Source organism: Crinia signifera, chromosome 11, assembly GCF_055691185.1.
Source record: "Crinia signifera chromosome 11, ASM5569118v1, whole genome shotgun sequence".
Lineage (NCBI taxonomy): Eukaryota > Metazoa > Chordata > Amphibia > Anura > Myobatrachidae > Crinia > Crinia signifera.
This window is the reverse complement of record NC_139227.1, coordinates 40,026,613-40,047,796: the sequence shown is the minus strand read 5'-3', so window position 1 is coordinate 40,047,796 and position 21,184 is coordinate 40,026,613. Positions and strand designations below refer to the sequence as shown.

The 21,184-nt window shown below is 43.5% G+C and overlaps 1 protein-coding gene across 4 annotated transcripts in view; it reads left to right on the top strand.

The window, feature by feature from the left end:
- Nucleotides 1–21,184, top strand: part of LOC146045878 (phosphorylase b kinase regulatory subunit beta-like) — a 210,242-nt gene that overhangs the window by 144,113 nt on the left and 44,945 nt on the right. For all 4 annotated transcript variants that reach the window (XM_083164989.1, XM_083164987.1, XM_083164990.1 and 1 more), the window contains one exon: nt 18,457–18,551. In XM_083164989.1, coding sequence (XP_083021115.1) covers nt 18,457–18,551 — 95 coding nt within the window. The remainder of the gene's footprint in view (nt 1–18,456; nt 18,552–21,184) is intronic.

The following is a 21,184-nucleotide window of genomic DNA, read 5'->3' as shown; positions in this document are numbered from 1 at the left end:
AGCTGTGGCTGCAGGTCGCTCAGAACAGGAGAGGAATCGGATATTCGTCATCATTTGTTTAAACTGTGATATTTTGTGCAGCTGGGGCTTGGACAGTGCCGTGGTCGCTGTTAGTGTACTTTATGTGAAAAGAGTTTCTAGTTGTGTGAGTTCAGTAAGAATCGCCGCCTCTGTGTCTCCAGATATTAGAACAGGGCAGCAGATGTATTAAGAATCTGTTGCATGTACCATACCGTAGGCATAAATATCATGTCCCAAAATCCTAAAGGTCCATACACACTGGGCGACTATGCCCAGCGATAATGACAATCAACGCTGCGGGAAATCCGCTCAGTACATACACACTGAGCGGCTTTCCCCCTGCCCGGCGCCGATGGAGGGGGAGGACGGCGTTGCATAGCGTAGCGCTATGCAAAGCTGTCCTGAAAGCCACTCATCTGATGGTATTACCAGCAGATGAGCGGCTTTCCCGGCGATGTTGCGGGAGCGCGCAGCAGCGCTCACCGCTCATCGACGGGCCATACACACTGGGCGGCTTTGAACTGAAAGCCGATCAAACCTGCTGTTTTGAGCGACTTTCAGCTCAAAGTCGCCCAGTGTGTACGGGCATCCAGCAAGAGCACAATATCTTGTGAGCCTTCCATTCTCACAATCAGCCAGATGTATCAAGCTTCAAAAGTGATAAAATGGAGAGTGATAAACAACCAGCCAATCAGCTCCTACCTGTTATTTTTCAAACCCAGCCTGTAACATGACAGGTATAAGCTGATTGGCTGGCTGTTTATTACTCTCCATTTCATCACTTTTTGAAGCTTGATACATCTGGGCCTATAACTGTAGCTGATTCTATCCTGGACACGCTACTGCCTAACAGTGCAGATTCTAGTCACTGCATACTGTATCTAGCTACTGTGAAGATGCCGCGGACTCCTCAAAGACTTCTCCTGTGCTCTTGCTGGATGCCTTTGGATTTTGGGACTTGATATTTATGCCTACGGTATGGTACACTTCTTATTCTGGTTCTGGAGGGCCTTGGAGCAAATTTGGTACTTTCTCCATCTTAGGTCGGGATGTCGAGAGCTGGCCGGACTGACACTTTTCAACTCTGTACTCATGATGCTGCCATTTCCCACCAAGTTTATTATTTTTATTTACCTGCATGTTGATGTATATGTTGATGTATAACTGCCCGTTAGCTGATATGTAACCATATATCCTGCTTGTGTTTCCAATTTCTACTACCTGTCTAGTGTTGTCATTTATCCTGCTTGTCTTTGAGATATCCTGCTTGTCTTTTCTGACCCTTCTATGGAGGGGGGCTGCTTTAATTAGTATTTTGTGGGAGAGCTAGGCGTATCCTGACACAGGGTCATTCGGTTTTTTTGCCTCACAATAGGAGGGGGGGGAGGGATGGGAGTGGTTAGGTTAGTTAGTTAGTGGGGAAGGTATATAGTAAGTTTAGGGATCCAAGTATGCCTCAGTTGGGGATAGATTATATAGGGAGGGTTGCTTTGGGATTTCTCTTTTGTGTTGAGTTTGATATATATTTTATTTTATTCTGGGCACCTATTTAGTTACCAAGGCTTTAGTTGGGTACGGCGGAATTTGTCCTGTGTTTGATCCATTTATTCAGATGTGTGGGTCTCTTGGTGCCCGTATGGCGTCTACGGGAACCTGTGAGGCTATACTGTTATTTTATGAATCCTCTCATCCTTATATCTATGATGTATCTCCTTCATACACTTTCTTATATTCTGCTTTGCAACTGTGCTAACACTCCTGATACTGTATATACCAATTTTACCTATCATGATATGATTTAGTACCTTGTGGTGTGCTGTATACTTGGTGTTTTTTGTTTTTTGTTTTTCTTTTATGTCTTCTCATGCAAAAAATCGATAAAAAATATTGAATAAAAAAAAATATATAGTACAATAATTGGGTAATGGCTATGTCTCCTCATAGACTAAGGAACCATCTGAGATGTGTGTAGACAGGAGAATCATAGGTAATGGCCATGTCTCCTCATAGACCAAGGAACCCTTTGAGATGTGTGTAGACAGGAGAATCATGGGTAATGGCCATGTCTCCTCATAGACCAAGGAACCCTTTGAGATGTGTGTAGACCTATTTTAAAAAGTAAATATACACGTTTTATTTGACATATTCTGACACTGTAGCCCCCAAGCATTCACCCAGCATGGAGATGCTCCAATTGAGGAAATAACCACAGAGAGACAGTATTATTCACCACTGATTTTATTACACAAATTGTTGTTGGAAATAACACATTATGGGGTGAATTTACTAAGATGGTAGATCTTGGGAGACACCTCTACATTGGGAGCGTATGCCACTCCGTGATGGTGACAGGGGTGCATACCACTCCTTGCATGGTGAAGTGGGTGTATGCCACTCCAGTGACAGGGACGCTTGCCACTCCGTAAATGGTGACGGGGGCGCGTGCCACTCCGTGGATGGTGACGGGGGCGCATACCACTCCGTGGGTGCTGACGGGGGCGAATACCACTCTGTGGGTGGTGACAGGGGACGTATACCACTCTGTGGATGTTGAATGGGACTCTTCCCACACGGTAGATGTTGACGGGGGCTCATGCCTCTCCGTGGATGTTGACGGGGGTGAATACCACTCCGTGGTTGGTAACGGGGGCTCTTGCCACTCCGTGGTCGGTAACAGGGACTCTTGCCATTCCATGTTTGAAAATGGGGGCTCTTCCCGCTCCGTGGTTAATACCGGGGGTGAATACCACTCGGTAGCTGGTAACAGGTGATCTTGCCACTCCGTGGTTGGTAACGTGGACTCTTGCCATTCCATGGATGAAAATGGGATCTCTTCCCGCTCCGTGGTTGATACCGGGGGTGAATACCACTCTGTGGTTGGTAACGGTGGTTCTTGCCTTTCCGTGGTTGGTAACGGGGGCTCTTGCCTTTCCGTGGATGTTGACGGTGGCGAATTCCTCAATGATGAGGGGGTTTTTCTCGCGCGGGGAGGCGGTGGGGCTTGTCTCTCCCGCGGTGCCGGTGGGGCCTGTCTCTCCCGCGGTGCCGGTGGGGCCTGTCTCTCGTGAGGAGTCGGCGTGTCCTTTCTCTCGCGGGGAGGTGGTGGGGCCTTTCTCTCGCGGGGAGGCGGTGGAGCCTGTCTTACCCGCGGTGCCGGGGGCGTCTGCCTCTCCCGGGGCTCTTGCTTGACTTGGCCCATTGATGTTAATTGGGCCATTTTCCTCTCTAGTGGAAGTTTGGACACACTCTGCATCACCTTAATTAAAGATTAAATAAAAATAGTAAATAACAAATAAGCTATACACAAATATTCCTTCTAGTCATAATGGACGGAATCTAGTTGTTTTCAGCGCCGGCACAGTAAATGGCTCCCAAAAGGTGCTACTGAATTGTTTTCCCATTTGTAGTGCGACCAACTGGTGGCGCAGGGATTTCAGCAGGACTGTTCAGATTGTGCCCATTACTTTTATCAGGTCCCCGATGGTGGGGGTCTGCTCAATAATGTGCATGTGAAAATAGTGGACAGGCCCATAGAAAAGCTGGGTAGAGACCAGCACACGCAATCATGACCCTGCGTGTTCAGGACGGGCGGATGAGGTCACTTGATGTCAGCGCCTGCCCCCAAATGAAAGCGTTCATCTGAAAAGTAAATCCTGACTTACTTTTCACAATGAACGAGGAAAAATCATTCAATGGTGAGTAACCATCGAACGATCTTTCCAGTGTGCGGGCGCATATGCATGAATGTGTAAGCGTACACGTCACAGCATAGTGTTGGGTATTTGGGTGGTGGGGTGGGTGTGGCTTTGGTGGGCTGAAGTTTACCTCACTTTCAGGTGAGCCTCGCCCCTTAAGAAATCCATGAAGAACCCTAATTGCTCAAACAACAAAGTACGAATAGAAATAAGAGCACACTTACTTACCTTGCCACTATAGAACGGGACGCAGCGCACGGCTGCTCCCGTTTGTCTCCTCCTTCCTCCTCTCTCTCCTTGCTCCTCTCCAAAATCAATATAAGAATTGAAAATGCTGAATACTCAGCCACATTCAAAAGCTCTGACTGCACAAGTCGGGACCAGGCAACAGAATGACTCCTAGTGTTCCGTCCTGGCTCACCAGGCATTGTGACATCATAGAACCACTGTGATGTCATCACACATGTATTAGCAGCAGCCATACAGGCAAATATATGTATAAAATAAAGTATTAGACTGTGTGTATGTATAAGCAAGGGCAGAATAGCATACTGTATCTCCTACATGCCTTAATTTACAACCATGAAAGGGTCAAAATTATTACCAAACTGGGTGGAGCTATGCAGATTGGGGCGGGTTTCTTTATACCAATGTAACATGTCTTAATGCTGTGAAGGGGATCAGGCCTTGCCAAGTACCATACTAAAGTTTGGGTAGGGGTCTGTCAGTGCTGCTTCAGCCTCTGTGCTCTCAGAAGGGCAGTTCGGGCACCGCTACTGGTCATGTGCGACCTTGATAAAGCCATTAAAGTGAAATGCGCATTGGCGGAAAACCTGTGTTGTGTTGTTATGGTAACAGTGATAGTTTACTGTGTGTGGCCTAGACAGAAGGGCTCAATAGTGAAGTTACCTGTAAGCCATAGGATAGATAGCTGCCGAAGGCTGATTGGCTATATTGATTCCCATCTATGCAATATTGTTAGATTGCTAGCTATACATGTTACATCTGCCCCACCTGAAGTGTAAAATATAGACACATAAAACAGTCAACGTGAGTTTCTCATGTGTTTTTTTGTTTGTCAACCCATCAGCGCGTGGGCCCCCAATTCGTGTAGTACGTATCACCGCCTGGTTCGCTTACTGTAGCTTTAAACCAGGTGTCTCACTCCGATACCACTGCGCTCCGCACTCCTCATCGTTCCCGTTCGGAGTCCATGTGCATGGTATAGCTTGAAAAAGTCCCCCAAAAATCTTTAAAACCCTAATTGGCGGCCTATTGACTGTAAAACTTTTGGTGTCAACCTTTTTACTGTCTACCTAGTAGTAGTAGTAGTACGTTTATTTATAAGGCGCCACAAAGTGTCCACAGCGCCGTACATAGCAAACAAAAAAAAAACAAATTACAAGGTAACGTACAGGGTGTGTAGAAAGATACAGTATAAATAGGGGTATAGCTGGTAGAACTAAAATCAGCATCAGTTCAGAAGTAGGTGTCAAAATAGTCAAGGAGACCGAAGATGAAGTAGAGGAAGGGAAGAACAGGACAGGAGCACAGGTGAGGTAATGAGGTAGGGTGAGTACGTGAGGAAGGAGGGCCCTGCTCATAAGAGTTAACATACTAAAAATAGGTGGGTGGACGAACGAAATACAATAGGATAAGTAGGAACGGAGGCAGGATAGGAGGATCAAAAGAGGTTAGGAGGAGGGATAGGCTAGTCGAAAAAAGTGGGTTTTGAGGGAGCGCTTGAAGGAGGTAAGGGAATCAGATAGCCTGATGGGTGGCGGGAGGTTGTTCCAGTGCAGGGGGGCAGCGCGAGAGAAATCTTGGACACGGGAGTGGGAGGAGGTGATTAGGTGAGAGGTCAGTCGGCGGTCAGCGATGGAGCGAAGAGGACGGGAGGGAGTGTGGATAGAGATCAGTGAAGAGAGGTAGGGAGCTGTGGAGGAGGAGAGAGCCTTGTAGGTGGTGGTGAGGAGTTTAAAGAGAACCCGGAAAGGAATGGGGAGCCAGTGAAGAGATAAACAGAGGGGGGAGGCGGAGGTAGAGCGGCGGGAGAGGAAGATGAGCCTAGCAGCAGCGTTAAGAATGGATTGGAGAGGTGCGAGGCGGGTGAGAGGTAGCCCAGAGAGAAGGATGTTGCAGTAGTCAAGGCGGGAGATGACAAGAGAGTGAATGAGAATTTTGGTCGCGTCAGTGGAGAGGAATGGTCTGATGCGTGAGATGTTGCGTAGGTGAAAGCGGCAAGACTGTGAGAGAGCACGAATGTGGGGGGTGAAAGAGAGGGAGGAGTCAATGATGACACCGAGGCAGCTAGACATTGGGCCAGATTCTCTAAGCTTCAAAAGTGATAAAATGAAGAGTGATAAGCAGACAGCTAATCAGCTCCTGTCTGACATTTTTTCAAACACAGTCTGTGGCTCGCTTGGGTCCCATTAGAACAGTGGTTCTCAAACTGTGGGGTTTATTTACTAAGATGGGAGTTCTATGGTAGATGGGATGTTGTCCATAGCAACGAATCAGATTCTAGTTCTTATTTGTTTAGCAACTTCTAGAAGATAATAGATAGGATCTGATTGGTTGCCCATTGCAACATCCTATATTCCGTAGAACACCCATCTTAGTAAATTTACCCCTGTGTGTCTAGGCCAGAAAACTTTTTTACCTTTTACCCCAAAATGTATTTAGATATGCCGATGTTACCCCCTTCATATGAATGGAAGGAAATCATATCATTGTAATACACACTGTACGGTACTTGTGTACAATCACGGCTCCCACGATGTGCATCGTATACGCAAAAATCGCATGAGATCGCATGCGATCTGATGCGATGTCATTTTTCACTGAAATTATGGACATGAGTTGAAATCATGTAAAATGCACCCCAAATGTCATTTTTCACACTGTACCACCCCCACTATCAATGCCAACCCGAAGCGTGGCGAGCGCAGCGGTACACGTCCTATGACCTTTTCATACCCCCACTATCCACGTCGTCGTGGAGTTGAGAATAGAAAGTGTGGAAGAGAATAGAAGCGTGCTGAGCGCAGCGAGCCCCGCGAGGGGACACGGATACCTGTGAAGCCCGCGAGGGGACGCGGATACCTGTGAAGGTATCCGCGTCCCCTCGCGGGGCTCGCTGCGCTCACCACACTTCACGCTTCGCATGCGATCTCATACGATTTTTACCAAAAATGCATAAAACCACGGTAATATCGCATCGCATGCCACTACATATGGCATGCGAAAAAAGAGGTAATGTGTGGTGCGCTATCAACAGCTGCTGGCACTGGGTTTGTCAGACCCAAATACAAGAAAAAACAGAAATGGTGTGCCAGCGCTGGCTGTTTTAAGAAAACAATACGCGGTTCATAATACAAATATACAAATTTATTGGTAACAACACTTTAGAAACACTTTAAAAACACTAAAGGTGAATCGCTCTAGATGGTGCTAAAAGCACTATATTTGGGGCATCATTTGTGCAAAAAACAAGTAGATAGAAAGTCGGCTGTATATTACCATCCCTTTTTGTGCCTGGTGATTTTTGGAGCCAGGATATGGTGACAAATGTCCGTGATGTGTCCTATAATTTCAAGGACTCAGGGTTCCCATAGATTGTGTGTCCTCTGATTGTCGTCTGGACAGGATTAGGGACAAAGCAGATATCCCAAAGGTGGTTTTGTAATCCAGGAATTCTTGAGGGTCATCTAGGGATGAATGGACTCGTCACTTGTAGAGGGATGGATAACAGTCATACAGCAGGTATTAGGTGGTGCTCAACGCGTTTCCCCGGTATCACCGGCTTCATCAGGAGCAAATATGTCTGTGGTGGACTCAGGGCATGGTTTATATACCTGTAGTTAATTACCTAGATGATTCACCTGTACAATCAATTATGTCTAAAAACATTTAAGAAATGAAAGAACCGCGTATATATTTAGTTATCTCTAAAGTAATCTCTATATAGGAGGCAGTCAATTGGATTGTGGTATGTTTTGAAATATATAATTACCATTTTTAACCAAAGAAAGTTTGGAAAGAGACAGGAAGTATATTTGCAAGGGTCACAAAACCCGGAAGTGATTCATTCGTATTCAGGTTAAATGTTTTCAGTACCCATGATTTTTATATGAGTTAAACATATCAACATATATTTACCAATGTGTCCGAATTCTCCGCTGCACCGGATGGTGTCCGGAGCGTCTAGCCACTGTGAGCCGATTGCCGGTATCGGTCTCACTAGCGGCAGCCCGCTGCCGGAGTTCCGGGTACAACACCCGCGTTGCCAGGCGACAGACGCGATCACGTGACGCTGCGTGATTCGCGTCATCTCATGGCAACTGGATGTACGACGCCGGGCGTGTTTGCGTCTCAGAGGAGGACGTTGGACGTCCTTACATCACAGGTTGTGATGATTCTCCGGCGCAATACCAAGCGGCGTCCATCGCGTTGTCTAGGCAACGCCCGGGGGTCCAATCTCCTGAGAGGAGTTAGGACGGAGGATCAGAAGGACAAATAATGACAATGAATAACGCAATGGGAGGAATATCAATAGATCGCAATGTGTGTCATTTTACATATAATCGAAAAGGAAGCTACAGTATACAGTTCTTATACGCAATGTGCAAATATTATTTTCTCTCTTAGATTATTTTTCATGGTTTATCTAAATCACTTATACACATTTAATATTATTCAATGACAGAATATACATAAAATAAATATATTAGTAATAAAAATAAATATAAAAATAATAATAATAAAATAATACGATAAAATAAAATAATAAAAAATCAAAGAATTTATAAAAACAAATAACAATGAATTTATAAAAAATCACAGTACTGTATTTAATTCAATCATTTCATTTAGACCGTCCGGGTGAAGAGAACCAAATTTTAGAGTCCAATAGATCTCTCTTTTACAGAGTAGATTAAATCTATCCCCTCCTCGTGATGTACATAGAACCTGTTCTAGACCAATAATAGTTAAACATGCTGGATTTGAATTATGTTGATTTTTATAGTGTCTCGATACACTATGTTGTGCAAAGCCCTTTAAAATATTTCTTCTGTGTTCCATAAACCTGGTGCGTAAACACCTGGTTGTTCTACCAATATATGGAAGGTTGCACCCACATTTTAAGAGGTAGATTACATATACCGAATCACAATTGATAAAGGTTTTGGGAACATGGGGTTGTTGTTCGGATGGAGTTATGATATTCTGTTTTTGGAAGTGTTTGCACATTGTGCATTTAGTTTTACCACATTTAAAGAAACCCTTTGGTTTCTCGGGGAGCCACGTAAGATGGTCACTATTTTTTGTCACTATTTGATCTTTTTTAAGGTGACTGGGTGCAAGGATTGTTTTGAGGGTCCTGTTCTTTTTATATATAATTTTTGGTTTTTCTGGGATAATGGTAGTCAAAATTTTGTCCTGGTGTAAAACCCTATAGTTCCGAGTAACAATATTTCTTATTTCATTAGAACAATTATTAAATTTGCTAATAAAGGCCAAATTTTTGTCTGTGTCTGGGTTGTCTTTTTCATTTGTGTTTTGATTTTTAGTGCTTTTTTGTTGTTTTTGTTTAAGGAGATCTTTTCTCTCCATTTGAAGTGTTTCTTTTAATGCTTCCTTCAGAAGGGAATCAGGGTATTCCCTTTCTAGGAAGGACTCAGACATAATATTGGCTTGTTCTAAGAATTGTTCTGTTTCGGTGCAATTACGCCTTAGGCGCATAAATTGTCCTTTGGGGATATTTGTTTTCCAGGGCATATAATGAGCGCTTTTAAAGTGAACATAAGAATTAGTGTTCACCGGTTTAACATAATTGGAAGAGATGATTTTATCATCTTTGACCTCGAGAGTCACGTCCAGGAAGTTAACAGATGACTCATTGAACTTCCTGGACGTGACTCTCGAGGTCAAAGATGATAAAATCATCTCTTCCAATTATGTTAAACCGGTGAACACTAATTCTTATGTTCACTTTAAAAGCGCTCATTATATGCCCTGGAAAACAAATATCCCCAAAGGACAATTTATGCGCCTAAGGCGTAATTGCACCGAAACAGAACAATTCTTAGAACAAGCCAATATTATGTCTGAGTCCTTCCTAGAAAGGGAATACCCTGATTCCCTTCTGAAGGAAGCATTAAAAGAAACACTTCAAATGGAGAGAAAAGATCTCCTTAAACAAAAACAACAAAAAAGCACTAAAAATCAAAACACAAATGAAAAAGACAACCCAGACACAGACAAAAATTTGGCCTTTATTAGCAAATTTAATAATTGTTCTAATGAAATAAGAAATATTGTTACTCGGAACTATAGGGTTTTACACCAGGACAAAATTTTGACTACCATTATCCCAGAAAAACCAAAAATTATATATAAAAAGAACAGGACCCTCAAAACAATCCTTGCACCCAGTCACCTTAAAAAAGATCAAATAGTGACAAAAAATAGTGACCATCTTACGTGGCTCCCCGAGAAACCAAAGGGTTTCTTTAAATGTGGTAAAACTAAATGCACAATGTGCAAACACTTCCAAAAACAGAATATCATAACTCCATCCGAACAACAACCCCATGTTCCCAAAACCTTTATCAATTGTGATTCGGTATATGTAATCTACCTCTTAAAATGTGGGTGCAACCTTCCATATATTGGTAGAACAACCAGGTGTTTACGCACCAGGTTTATGGAACACAGAAGAAATATTTTAAAGGGCTTTGCACAACATAGTGTATCGAGACACTATAAAAATCAACATAATTCAAATCCAGCATGTTTAACTATTATTGGTCTAGAACAGGTTCTATGTACATCACGAGGAGGGGATAGATTTAATCTACTCTGTAAAAGAGAGATCTATTGGACTCTAAAATTTGGTTCTCTTCACCCGGACGGTCTAAATGAAATGATTGAATTAAATACAGTACTGTGATTTTTTATAAATTCATTGTTATTTGTTTTTATAAATTCTTTGATTTTTTATTATTTTATTTTATCGTATTATTTTATTATTATTATTTTTATATTTATTTTTATTACTAATATATTTATTTTATGTATATTCTGTCATTGAATAATATTAAATGTGTATAAGTGATTTAGATAAACCATGAAAAATAATCTAAGAGAGAAAATAATATTTGCACATTGCGTATAAGAACTGTATACTGTAGCTTCCTTTTCGATTATATGTAAAATGACACACATTGCGATCTATTGATATTCCTCCCATTGCGTTATTCATTGTCATTATTTGTCCTTCTGATCCTCCGTCCTAACTCCTCTCAGGAGATTGGACCCCCGGGCGTTGCCTAGACAACGCGATGGACGCCGCTTGGTATTGCGCCGGAGAATCATCACAACCTGTGATGTAAGGACGTCCAACGTCCTCCTCTGAGACGCAAACACGCCCGGCGTCGTACATCCAGTTGCCATGAGATGACGCGAATCACGCAGCGTCACGTGATCGCGTCTGTCGCCTGGCAACGCGGGTGTTGTACCCGGAACTCCGGCAGCGGGCTGCCGCTAGTGAGACCGATACTGGCAATCGGCTCACAGTGGCTAGACGCTCCGGACACCATCCGGTGCAGCGGAGAATTCGGACACATTGGTAAATATATGTTGATATGTTTAACTCATATAAAAATCATGGGTACTGAAAACATTTAACCTGAATACGAATGAATCACTTCCGGGTTTTGTGACCCTTGCAAATATACTTCCTGTCTCTTTCCAAACTTTCTTTGGTTAAAAATGGTAATTATATATTTCAAAACATACCACAATCCAATTGACTGCCTCCTATATAGAGATTACTTTAGAGATAACTAAATATATACGCGGTTCTTTCATTTCTTAAATGTTTTTAGACATAATTGATTGTACAGGTGAATCATCTAGGTAATTAACTACAGGTATATAAACCATGCCCTGAGTCCACCACAGACATATTTGCTCCTGATGAAGCCGGTGATACCGGGGAAACGCGTTGAGCACCACCTAATACCTGCTGTATGACTGTTATCCATCCCTCTACAAGTGACGAGTCCATTCATCCCTAGATGACCCTCAAGAATTCCTGGATTACAAAACCACCTTTGGGATATCTGCTTTGTCCCTAATCCTGTCCAGACGACAATCAGAGGACACACAATCTATGGGAACCCTGAGTCCTTGAAATTATAGGACACATCACGGACATTTGTCACCATATCCTGGCTCCAAAAATCACCAGGCACAAAAAGGGATGGTAATATACAGCCGACTTTCTATCTACTTGTTTTTTGCACAAATGATGCCCCAAATATAGTGCTTTTAGCACCATCTAGAGCGATTCACCTTTAGTGTTCTTAAAGTGTTTCTAAAGTGTTGTTACCAATAAATTTGTATATTTGTATTATAAACCGCGTATTGTTTTCTTAAAACAGCCAGCGCTGGCACACCATTTCTGACATATGGCATGCGATAGGAGCTGTGCAAGTACACAAGTACCCACTGTACCCCCAGAAATTTATGATATATCCTGCTAGTATGGTACACAGCCTGGCGGCCATTGATGATGATGATGATAATTATCATGAATGGCTGTGTGTGGTACAAAATTTGTACCACACACAGCCATATATAGTAATCATCATCAACATCAATGGCTGCCAGGCTGTGTATGGTATAGCCATTGATAATGCGACGTCCAAGTAACTATTAGTTTCAGTATTACAAGATGATATAGTGACAGTCTGTGTTTTTCCTAGACTAGAGATGGGTATACATTGACAGGAGCCTATAACCAGGCAAAGAAACATGGTGCCGCAGTGGCTGTACAGACTGCGCGCTGCCGAGATGGCGCAGTAACTAGTCATCTCTACTTACATACTTGGAGGCGTGGCCTGGTGCATCACACAAGGGCCTGACTCATTGACCTGCGTCAGGTCCTTGTACACTACAGTACTGTAACACACACAGCCGGGCATGCATATATAATCTATAAATAGATTCTATATGCAAAGTAATGAAATTCCTGGGGGTAATGGATGGTTGTGCTGCCGAGACAGACAGGCATGCATATAGATTCATATGCATGCCTGGATATGTCTCAGCAGCGCAATTGTCCATTACCCCCATGAATTTCATATTTACACCATTTGGGGTAATTTACCCCTGGTCGAGGCACCTGGGAGTTCTGGGAGGATCTTGCAGAGGCGTCTGGAGTTGGTGTCAGGACAAAATCTGATTTTTTTTATGGTCAAAGTGATAGACAAATCCCATGCTAGTGGCTGCCAATAATGAAATATGTGGACCATCAGAAGCACAGCTGTACCCCACTGCATAACTCACCCTACAAGTGACATTTGGGCCCTTTTTTTAAATTTGTTTATCAATAAAATAATTTTTATCATGACGTGCCTTGATAAAAACTGCTGATAGTCTAGTGCACCGTGAACCACTACATTTATTTATTATTTATTTATTAACAGTTTCTTATATAGCGCAGCATATTCCATTGCGCTTTACAAAGGAGACCGTGATACAACAAACAGGGTATTTACAGACAGTCAAAAGGTACTGTAGGAGGGCCCTGCTCACAAGCTTACAATCTATAGGGAAATAGGCATTGATACATAAGGATAGATACTGTATTCTTTATTGCATCGATTCCACCAGAATGCAAGGTTCTGTGACTGGTTCTGGAATTTGATAAGCTTGCCTGAAGAGATGAGTTATGTTGCAGGTGTCATATACTGTGAACATATAAGGCTAACACACAACTTTTGTTGCAAATAGGTTTTATACTTCCGTAGATCACCTCCTACTAAGAGCAAATATTACCCAGCAGGTAGCACTAGTATTTGATCATATGCATTACAATAAATCTGCCATTTTTATACTTAATTAATATGTCCATTTAGGGGTTAGGAAATCCTCTACTTGTTTTAGGACCAGCGATGTCACATGCCTTGTGTTGCCGTTTTATCTTTTTGCCCCATAGCCAGTCCAGTTGTCACAGTGTGGGATGTGGCTTTGGCATTCTAGATTAGAGTGGGCGAATGGGTCAGTCTGTACTTTACTGCAACAGGTGATCAAATTGAGTTGTGCATTATTCCTTCAATCCTAATATATGTAAATATATCTTTCATGATTTCGTCTTCCTGTGACTCTCTCAGGTACTGCTGCCAATTACTGGAAGCAAAACAGCATCTGGCTGCTTAAAGGAACAATGTGGAAATGATTTGGGATCATGTTTCCTCAGTGTTTTTGTACTCCAATGAACTGACGTTGATTGGCCTTTATGTATCATTATGCCCAGAAGTCTGTAATGTGCCTGCAGTGAGAAATAGTTAAAGTAATTCCGGCTGCACAGTGTTATATCCCTTTGCTTTTGTCGCTTGCAAATATTAATGGATGAAGTTATAGAATATTCTTGTTCTATGACTTTACCCAGTGTTAGTTGTGGTTTTAGGAAGTCCCAAAGTTAAGTGCAGTTCCATTGCTTGCATCCTCTTGTCTTACATCTTTTTGCATTACATAATTGAATATAGGACATATGACAGGTACAGATCCTAGAGATGGCAGGTACAGATGCACAGAGATCTAAAATAAAACAATGCCTTAACCAGCCCCAGTGATGATTACAGTTGGAGGGGAAAGTAAGGGGGGAGGGTAACATTGAATGAATTTGCAATCCCGGCAATGACCAACCCGGCAATTCGACCCGGGATATAAAAAGGGATTAACCCTTTTAGTGTGAAAGTGCCAGACGCAGCAAATGCAATGTGAAAGCGGTATGAGTCTGGTAACAGATGACCTTTCATGCGTGTAATGTTCTCTGTTACACTTTAAATTCCTGCCAGAGCAGGTGGACCGCTGCTGTCACCTCATATCCGTCACACTGCTCCAGCGTCAGATGGCGAGGCTGGTGGTAACATGGTCACACATTGAGGTTCCATGTTGTGCACAGTACCCGCCAATAAGTTCAGTTTGTTGGTAATATCACTCACTCGAAGGCTCCTGTCCTCCTTTATCAAACTGTCAGTGCCACACCAATTGTCATCTGTGGTGGACATGCATGGTCATCCAGAGCTCATCTTGAACGTCTGTCTTGCATTAATCAAGGTCATGTACCAAACCCAAACCTGTTGCCATGACATGGCATCATTACCGTACACGTGGACAAGTTGGCAATGTGATTCTGACGCTAAATTAAGAAATGAGTGTGAAAGTCCGCTAATAGGTACATGTGGGTAAGCATCTACTAATGAGGGCTGATTGCGGGCTCATGAAAACGATGTCATTTGAAATAACTAACGCTTTAAATGTAAGGTGAATTAGCCCTGATATAGTACTGAGATGCACCCTGTGATCTCTGGCGTTCCTAAAGCAGCATCTGAATGGCGCGATATGGTGTTTGCCGGTACAGAGGGTTATAAACCACTTACACAGGAGCAATAACTAGTTTTAGAACTGCAGATTTTAAAAGCTCTATATCTTTGTCCGCCACTTTCCACCGTTCCACTGGAAATATTTATTTTGACCTTGGAACAGGGAACAGTAAGATGACGATATTCTGTACTGTGCTGAACCTTTCTTTACAGATAAAGGAAAAATAAAATACAGAAAATACTTTTTCTAATTAGGTTACATAATCCAGTCCATTCCAGTTGTCACCAGTAGCCCACTGTATGCCTGGTACAGTCCTCTGAGGTAATCCTACGTAGATATGGGGATGCTGAGAAAATTAGAGGGCTGCTCAGCGGAGGGTTAGGAAGCCGGGTCTCACACTGCTACAATAATTATTTGTTTTCAGAATGATCAGCAGAGCCACAATTGCATTCCGCCTAATTTCATGCCCCCCAAAGTGGGGACCGTTATAGGATGAAATTAGGATTTAGACCAGATTTTGATAACAAATGGAGAATTGCGTCCATAGGTGATATATTTCCTTGTGTGTTACAAAAGGTGCAGCTGCCTTAAAATGGAGCAGTCACTTACATTAAAAGATTATATGAAAGCCAAATCTATGAGTAGAACATGCTGTTGTTTCAGTTGTACTCTACTAGCTGCTTTACATGATGGCGATTAGAGTTTACGCTCCCTCAAAACTGCATGTTCTAGTGTACAGCAGCCATTATAAGACTCAGCTTCCTCACAATTTTTAGGTGTAGTATAAACAGCAGCAGTTTATAAGACTTAGATCCATAACAACCTTACGGTGTAGGATACAGCGGCCATTATAAGTCTAGCTCCCTAACAACATGATGTAGTATAAAGCAGCCATGATATGACTTAGCTCCTTCACAGCATGAAGGTGTAGTATACAGCAGCCATTATATAACTTGGCTCCCTCATAACCATAAGGTGTAGTATACAGCAGCCATTATAAGACTTAGCTCCCTCACAACATGAAGGTGTAGTATTAAGCAGCCATTATATGACTTGGCTCCCTCATAACCGTAAGGTGTAGTATACAGCAGCCATTATAAGACTTCGCTCCCTCACAACATGAAGGTGTAGTATACAGCAGCCATTATAAGACTTAGCTCCCTCACAGCATGAAGGTGTAGTATTAAGCAGCCATTATATGACTTGGCTCGCTCATAACCGTAAGGTGTAGTATACAGCAGCCATTATCAGACTTAGCCCCTCACAACTGTAAGGTGTAGTATACAGCAGCCATTATAAGACTTCGCTCCCTCACAACATGAAGGTTTAGAATACAGCAGCCATTATAAGACTAAGGGGGTGATTCAGGTCGGTTTGCAGAAGGAAACTCCTTTTTAATGGAGAAAACCATGCTGTGCTGCAGGTGTGGCAGATACAACATGTGCAGAGAGAGTTACATTTGGGAAAGTTATTTTGTTTCTGTGCAGGGCAAATACTGGCTGCTTTATTTTTACACTGCAATATAGATCTCACTTTGAAGTAAAACCCCATCCAAATCTAATTCTCTCTGCACAAGTAACATCTGCCCCACCTGCAGTGCACATGGTTTTGTCCATCTAAGAAGGATTTTGTCAGAAAGAGTGAACTAGAATAAGGCCCTATGTATTGGAAACCAATGTCATCACCTGGGCATAAGAATCTATTCACCTTACTCTGCCCCAAGTTTGAGTAATGGCAGTATTTCCAATTAGTGGACAGGTGGATTCTCCTGTTCAGAGGTTCTCCAGCTCTGTCCCCAGAACCCGTACAGGTCATGTTTTTCAGGTCACATGATGATTTTTTTAAATGTTACATTTGGTGATACACAGCACTCCTGCCCCGTAACCTGGATAACATGATCTGAGGACCGAATTTGACAACCACTGCTCTAGTGCCTCCGCCATGTTTAGCACACATGGCAGTGTGAGGTTAAGCGGCATCAGCTAGTGTTTACAATTCTGCAACAATTTCCAAAAATCATAAATAGGTGATTATAAACCAGGGTTTGTAGGTAATTTTATGATGACACTGTTCCGTCTCAGATCTGAAAACCACCCCAGCAACAGGGACCGATCATATGATTTGCATTGTGTGCCCAGAACTCCTACTGAAATGATGAGAGTGAGTATAACTTACATAGCAATTTCCAGCGACAGGCCACGCTCACGCGGTCCAATGCTGACCAGCTAAACTCCTCGGCCCCAGAGACCTCTTGTAATAGAAGTTTCACATTATTAAAGCGAATGAGGTTACAGACACACAATTGTCATTCAGTGCATGCGTCTTCTCCTATGCTGTGCTGCTTAGTAGCTGTAGGAAACTAGAACACAGACATGCTTACAATGCAGAGCGACCATCTCATCATTTTTGAGTCATATTGTGTTTGTCGTGCTGAGCTTCAGCTGGGGGGCATGGAGCCGGGCACTAGTTATCGCTAGAAGACCCAGTAGGAGAGGTGTAAATGCTCGGCATACATTGTAGAACACATTTACTTCCCATGACTTATTGTTGAGCTACATGAATACAATTCCCAGGTAAGAAGAACGTACAGTAGGTGTTTATATATGCACTGAAACAACAATGCATCACACTCTTATGCCCTGTTTTAATCAACAATTGTTTGGCAGTGAAATATATTAGAAGTTTTGCGAGGTGTTGTGTACGCCGGTTTCTGCAAGATTTCAGCTGCCAGGGCTCCGCACATTAGCATCGCGCACAGGAGTATAGCTTAAATATATTGCTGCTATCTTAGTAAGGAATCTGATGTATTTCATTACGTTGGGATGTACAGATGTGTCCTCATACACGATTGCTCAAGTCTGCAATGCCAATAAGAAGCAAAGTGTGAAGAAAGGCGCTCTCAGAGTGACACCATATGGCCCAGATTACGGATGATAGCTGCACACTGTCTAGATATAGTCAATAGGTCAACACCATATTGTCAACATGGAAAAAAGACAATGGTCAACTCATGTCTGGGGGGGGGGCACAAAGACCACAGTGTGGGAGGTGCCCTCAAGCCACGCCCAATTTAGGCAGCAACTCCCTTGTTACGCTGGTTCTGAAACCTCATAAAACTAATGGCCAAGCAGTGGTGGGATCGGGAAATGTAGGAGGTATAATGCTCAGCTTGTGGCTTATTCGTGCATCTGTGGTGGGGATCCAATGGATATGTGGATCCCTATCATACGGAGGAGAATGTCCTTGGGGAGGGACACCCCCATAATTCATGTAAGGAGACCATGCAGATCACTTCTAACTTAAGATGTTGTTTTTTGTTTCCTTTTTTTTTTCTTTGCAGTAGAAGAACTGATCAGTCCAAATGATATTGACCCCTTACACCGTTACGTTCATCGTCGGGATCAGAGAAACATCAGCATGCGATATTCTAATCAGGTAAGAGTCTGACGTTCTGCTATATCTGTATAGAATACCTTACAAACTTGCAAAACCCTGGTGGAGGCTTAAACTTCGGGGGAACTTTCATTCTAGAATGAAAAACTACATCACAACCATAGCATTCAACATGCGGTCTGAAAACCTAGGAGGAACCTAAGCAGTTGGGGATCTGCATGTACTGTAGCATCTGAATACTGTATTTGAAATTGTTTCTCAATTAAATATAAAGATTTAATGAAAGAAGAATCCTGTGTTATAGCATGGCCACACCCATAGGCGAATCTAGGGGGTGGTCCGGGGGTGCACAGCCCCTTTTGTAGCTGAGGGATGGGGCTTTCCAACGAGCCCAGCTCCGTGTCTCTAGCCCCCTGGGAACCGGAGATACTGCCAGGCAAAGCTGGAACGTTTTCCCTATAGGATAACATGGGACCCGCTAATTCCGACCCTCACCCAGTTCAACGACTGCCAGTTCCCCCTTCAGCATCGCTGAAGCTCGAGGTTGATCTCAGTCGAACCCAAATCGCTGGGCCTTCAATCTGATACCAGGCTGGATCCATATGGGTTAATTGGTTCCAGGGATATTGAGGTTAAACCGTTTTTTTTTTTTTTTTTTCATAAATGTAATTTCATGACTGTTTATGTTCTTTGAGGGCAGATTTCTCTGAAAGCAAACAGCCCAGTTTCACAGGGCCAACTCAAAAGTTCTTCAATATGATACTGGTCTCATGTAAATGGGTCAGTTGGTTCCGAAGATATAGCTGGTTGGTTAAAGGGGGGTAGGGAGAGGGGAGTGGTTGTCTCTCCCCCTCACACCAGAAAATACAGGGACTAGGCTGGTGTATAAGGGGTCAGCCTGGGAATGTCCCTGCATGATCCTGGACCATATTCCCGGGTAAATCCCTGCTTTTTCTGTTGTGAAAGGGGTATTATTTCAAATAGCCGTGACCTGCAGTGCTCTGAATACAGCCGGGTAGCCCCCTGCTCTCTGCCCAGCTGTCAGTGACTGTCACCCCTGCAGCTTCCGCTCCAATTCTTCTCCCCGCTTTCACCTCAGCCCGCCCCCCCTTTAATCATGTGGTGCCGGTGCCCGGCGTGCTCCGCAGACGTCACGCACAACAACAGCGCGCACAATATTTCAAATGTCCACTCGGCTAGAGGGGACACCAGGAGGGGAGTGGGAGCATGCGCTGTGCTGTGCTCTGCTCCTCTCCCCATAGAAGCAGCTGCACCGCTCTCCATCTCTCCCTGCAGCAGCAGCGAAGGCTCATATAAAAATTTACAGTAAGTGGCACTTTTGGGGGCATTGCTTAAGGGACGCTACAAGTGGCGGTATGTGGGGGCATTACGCATAATGTGTGGCTTTATGTGTAAGGGGCATTACGGTGTGCAGCATCATGTGTAAGGAGCATTATGTGTGCAGCACCATGTGTAAGGGGCATTATGTGTGCAGCATCATGTGTAATGGGTACTATGGTGCGAGGCATCATGTGTAATGGGTAATATGGTGTGCGGCATCATGTGTAATGGGTACTATGGTGTGCCGCAGCATGTGTAATGGGTACTATGGTGCCATCAAGCAAGAACCCTCTAGCAATGAGCACGTAGGTAAGCAGCACTCATGTAACAAATATGTAATGGGCATTACGGTTTGTTATATAGTATGTAATGGGCATCATGAGGTGTGGCACAATGTGTAATGGGCATTATGTTGTGTGGCCTTATGTATAATTGGCATTACGGCGTGTGGCTTTATGTGTAATGGGTATTACAGAGTTTTCTAAAATGTGTAATGGGCATTACTGTGTATGGTCTAAAGTGTAATACCACACCTATTTTTGTGATACCACGCCTCTTTTACATGAAACCACGCCCTCTTTTTGCCGCGCGGCTGAGCCGCGCAAAGGTCCCCTTGCTGTTGTGTTTAGATCTGGGACCACCCATTGCCATAATTCTAGATTCGCCTATGGCCACACCTCCTCGCACTGACCAATCAGCCCTTCTTGCAGACATATCCACCAATCAGATTACAGACACACTTCCTGCTGGTGCAGAAATAAAAGATTTAAAAAGCAGCATCTGTGTGTTCTGCTAGGGTGCTTTGTTTATGCAATTGCTTTTTATTCCATGTAGACATGATATATTAACACTAACATCCACGTGCTATGTTGCTGCTCTCTGTGACACTTAGCGTGTGTGACTCACTGCAAAGGGTAAAGATCACATTTATTTCAAGGCTATAAATGCAGTGGGCGACTCATTCCGGTTGCTGTGTGATTACGGAGGAAGCTTGCTTTGCAAAGGAGCCCTAAGGAGTCCCTGACATGTAGCATTGGTCTGGCGGGTGGCGGTTCTGAGCGTGGATGTCTGTTTCCTCCTGTGTCTATAACAGACCATTCTCTCCGGCTGTCAAAGCACCACAGATCCCATCAAATGTATCCAGCTAGCTGTCGTGGTTCTGCGTCATATAAATAGCCTGCGCATGATCTATAGTTCTTCTGCTGGCGTCACTGTTCCCCGTGTAGTCGCCTGGCAGAGAATGTATTGGTTTATTTGCACATGATCAGGAACTTGGAAAATAAGGTTGTGCAAATGTACAGGTTCTACAGAACAGAATCTGCACCCGATGGGAC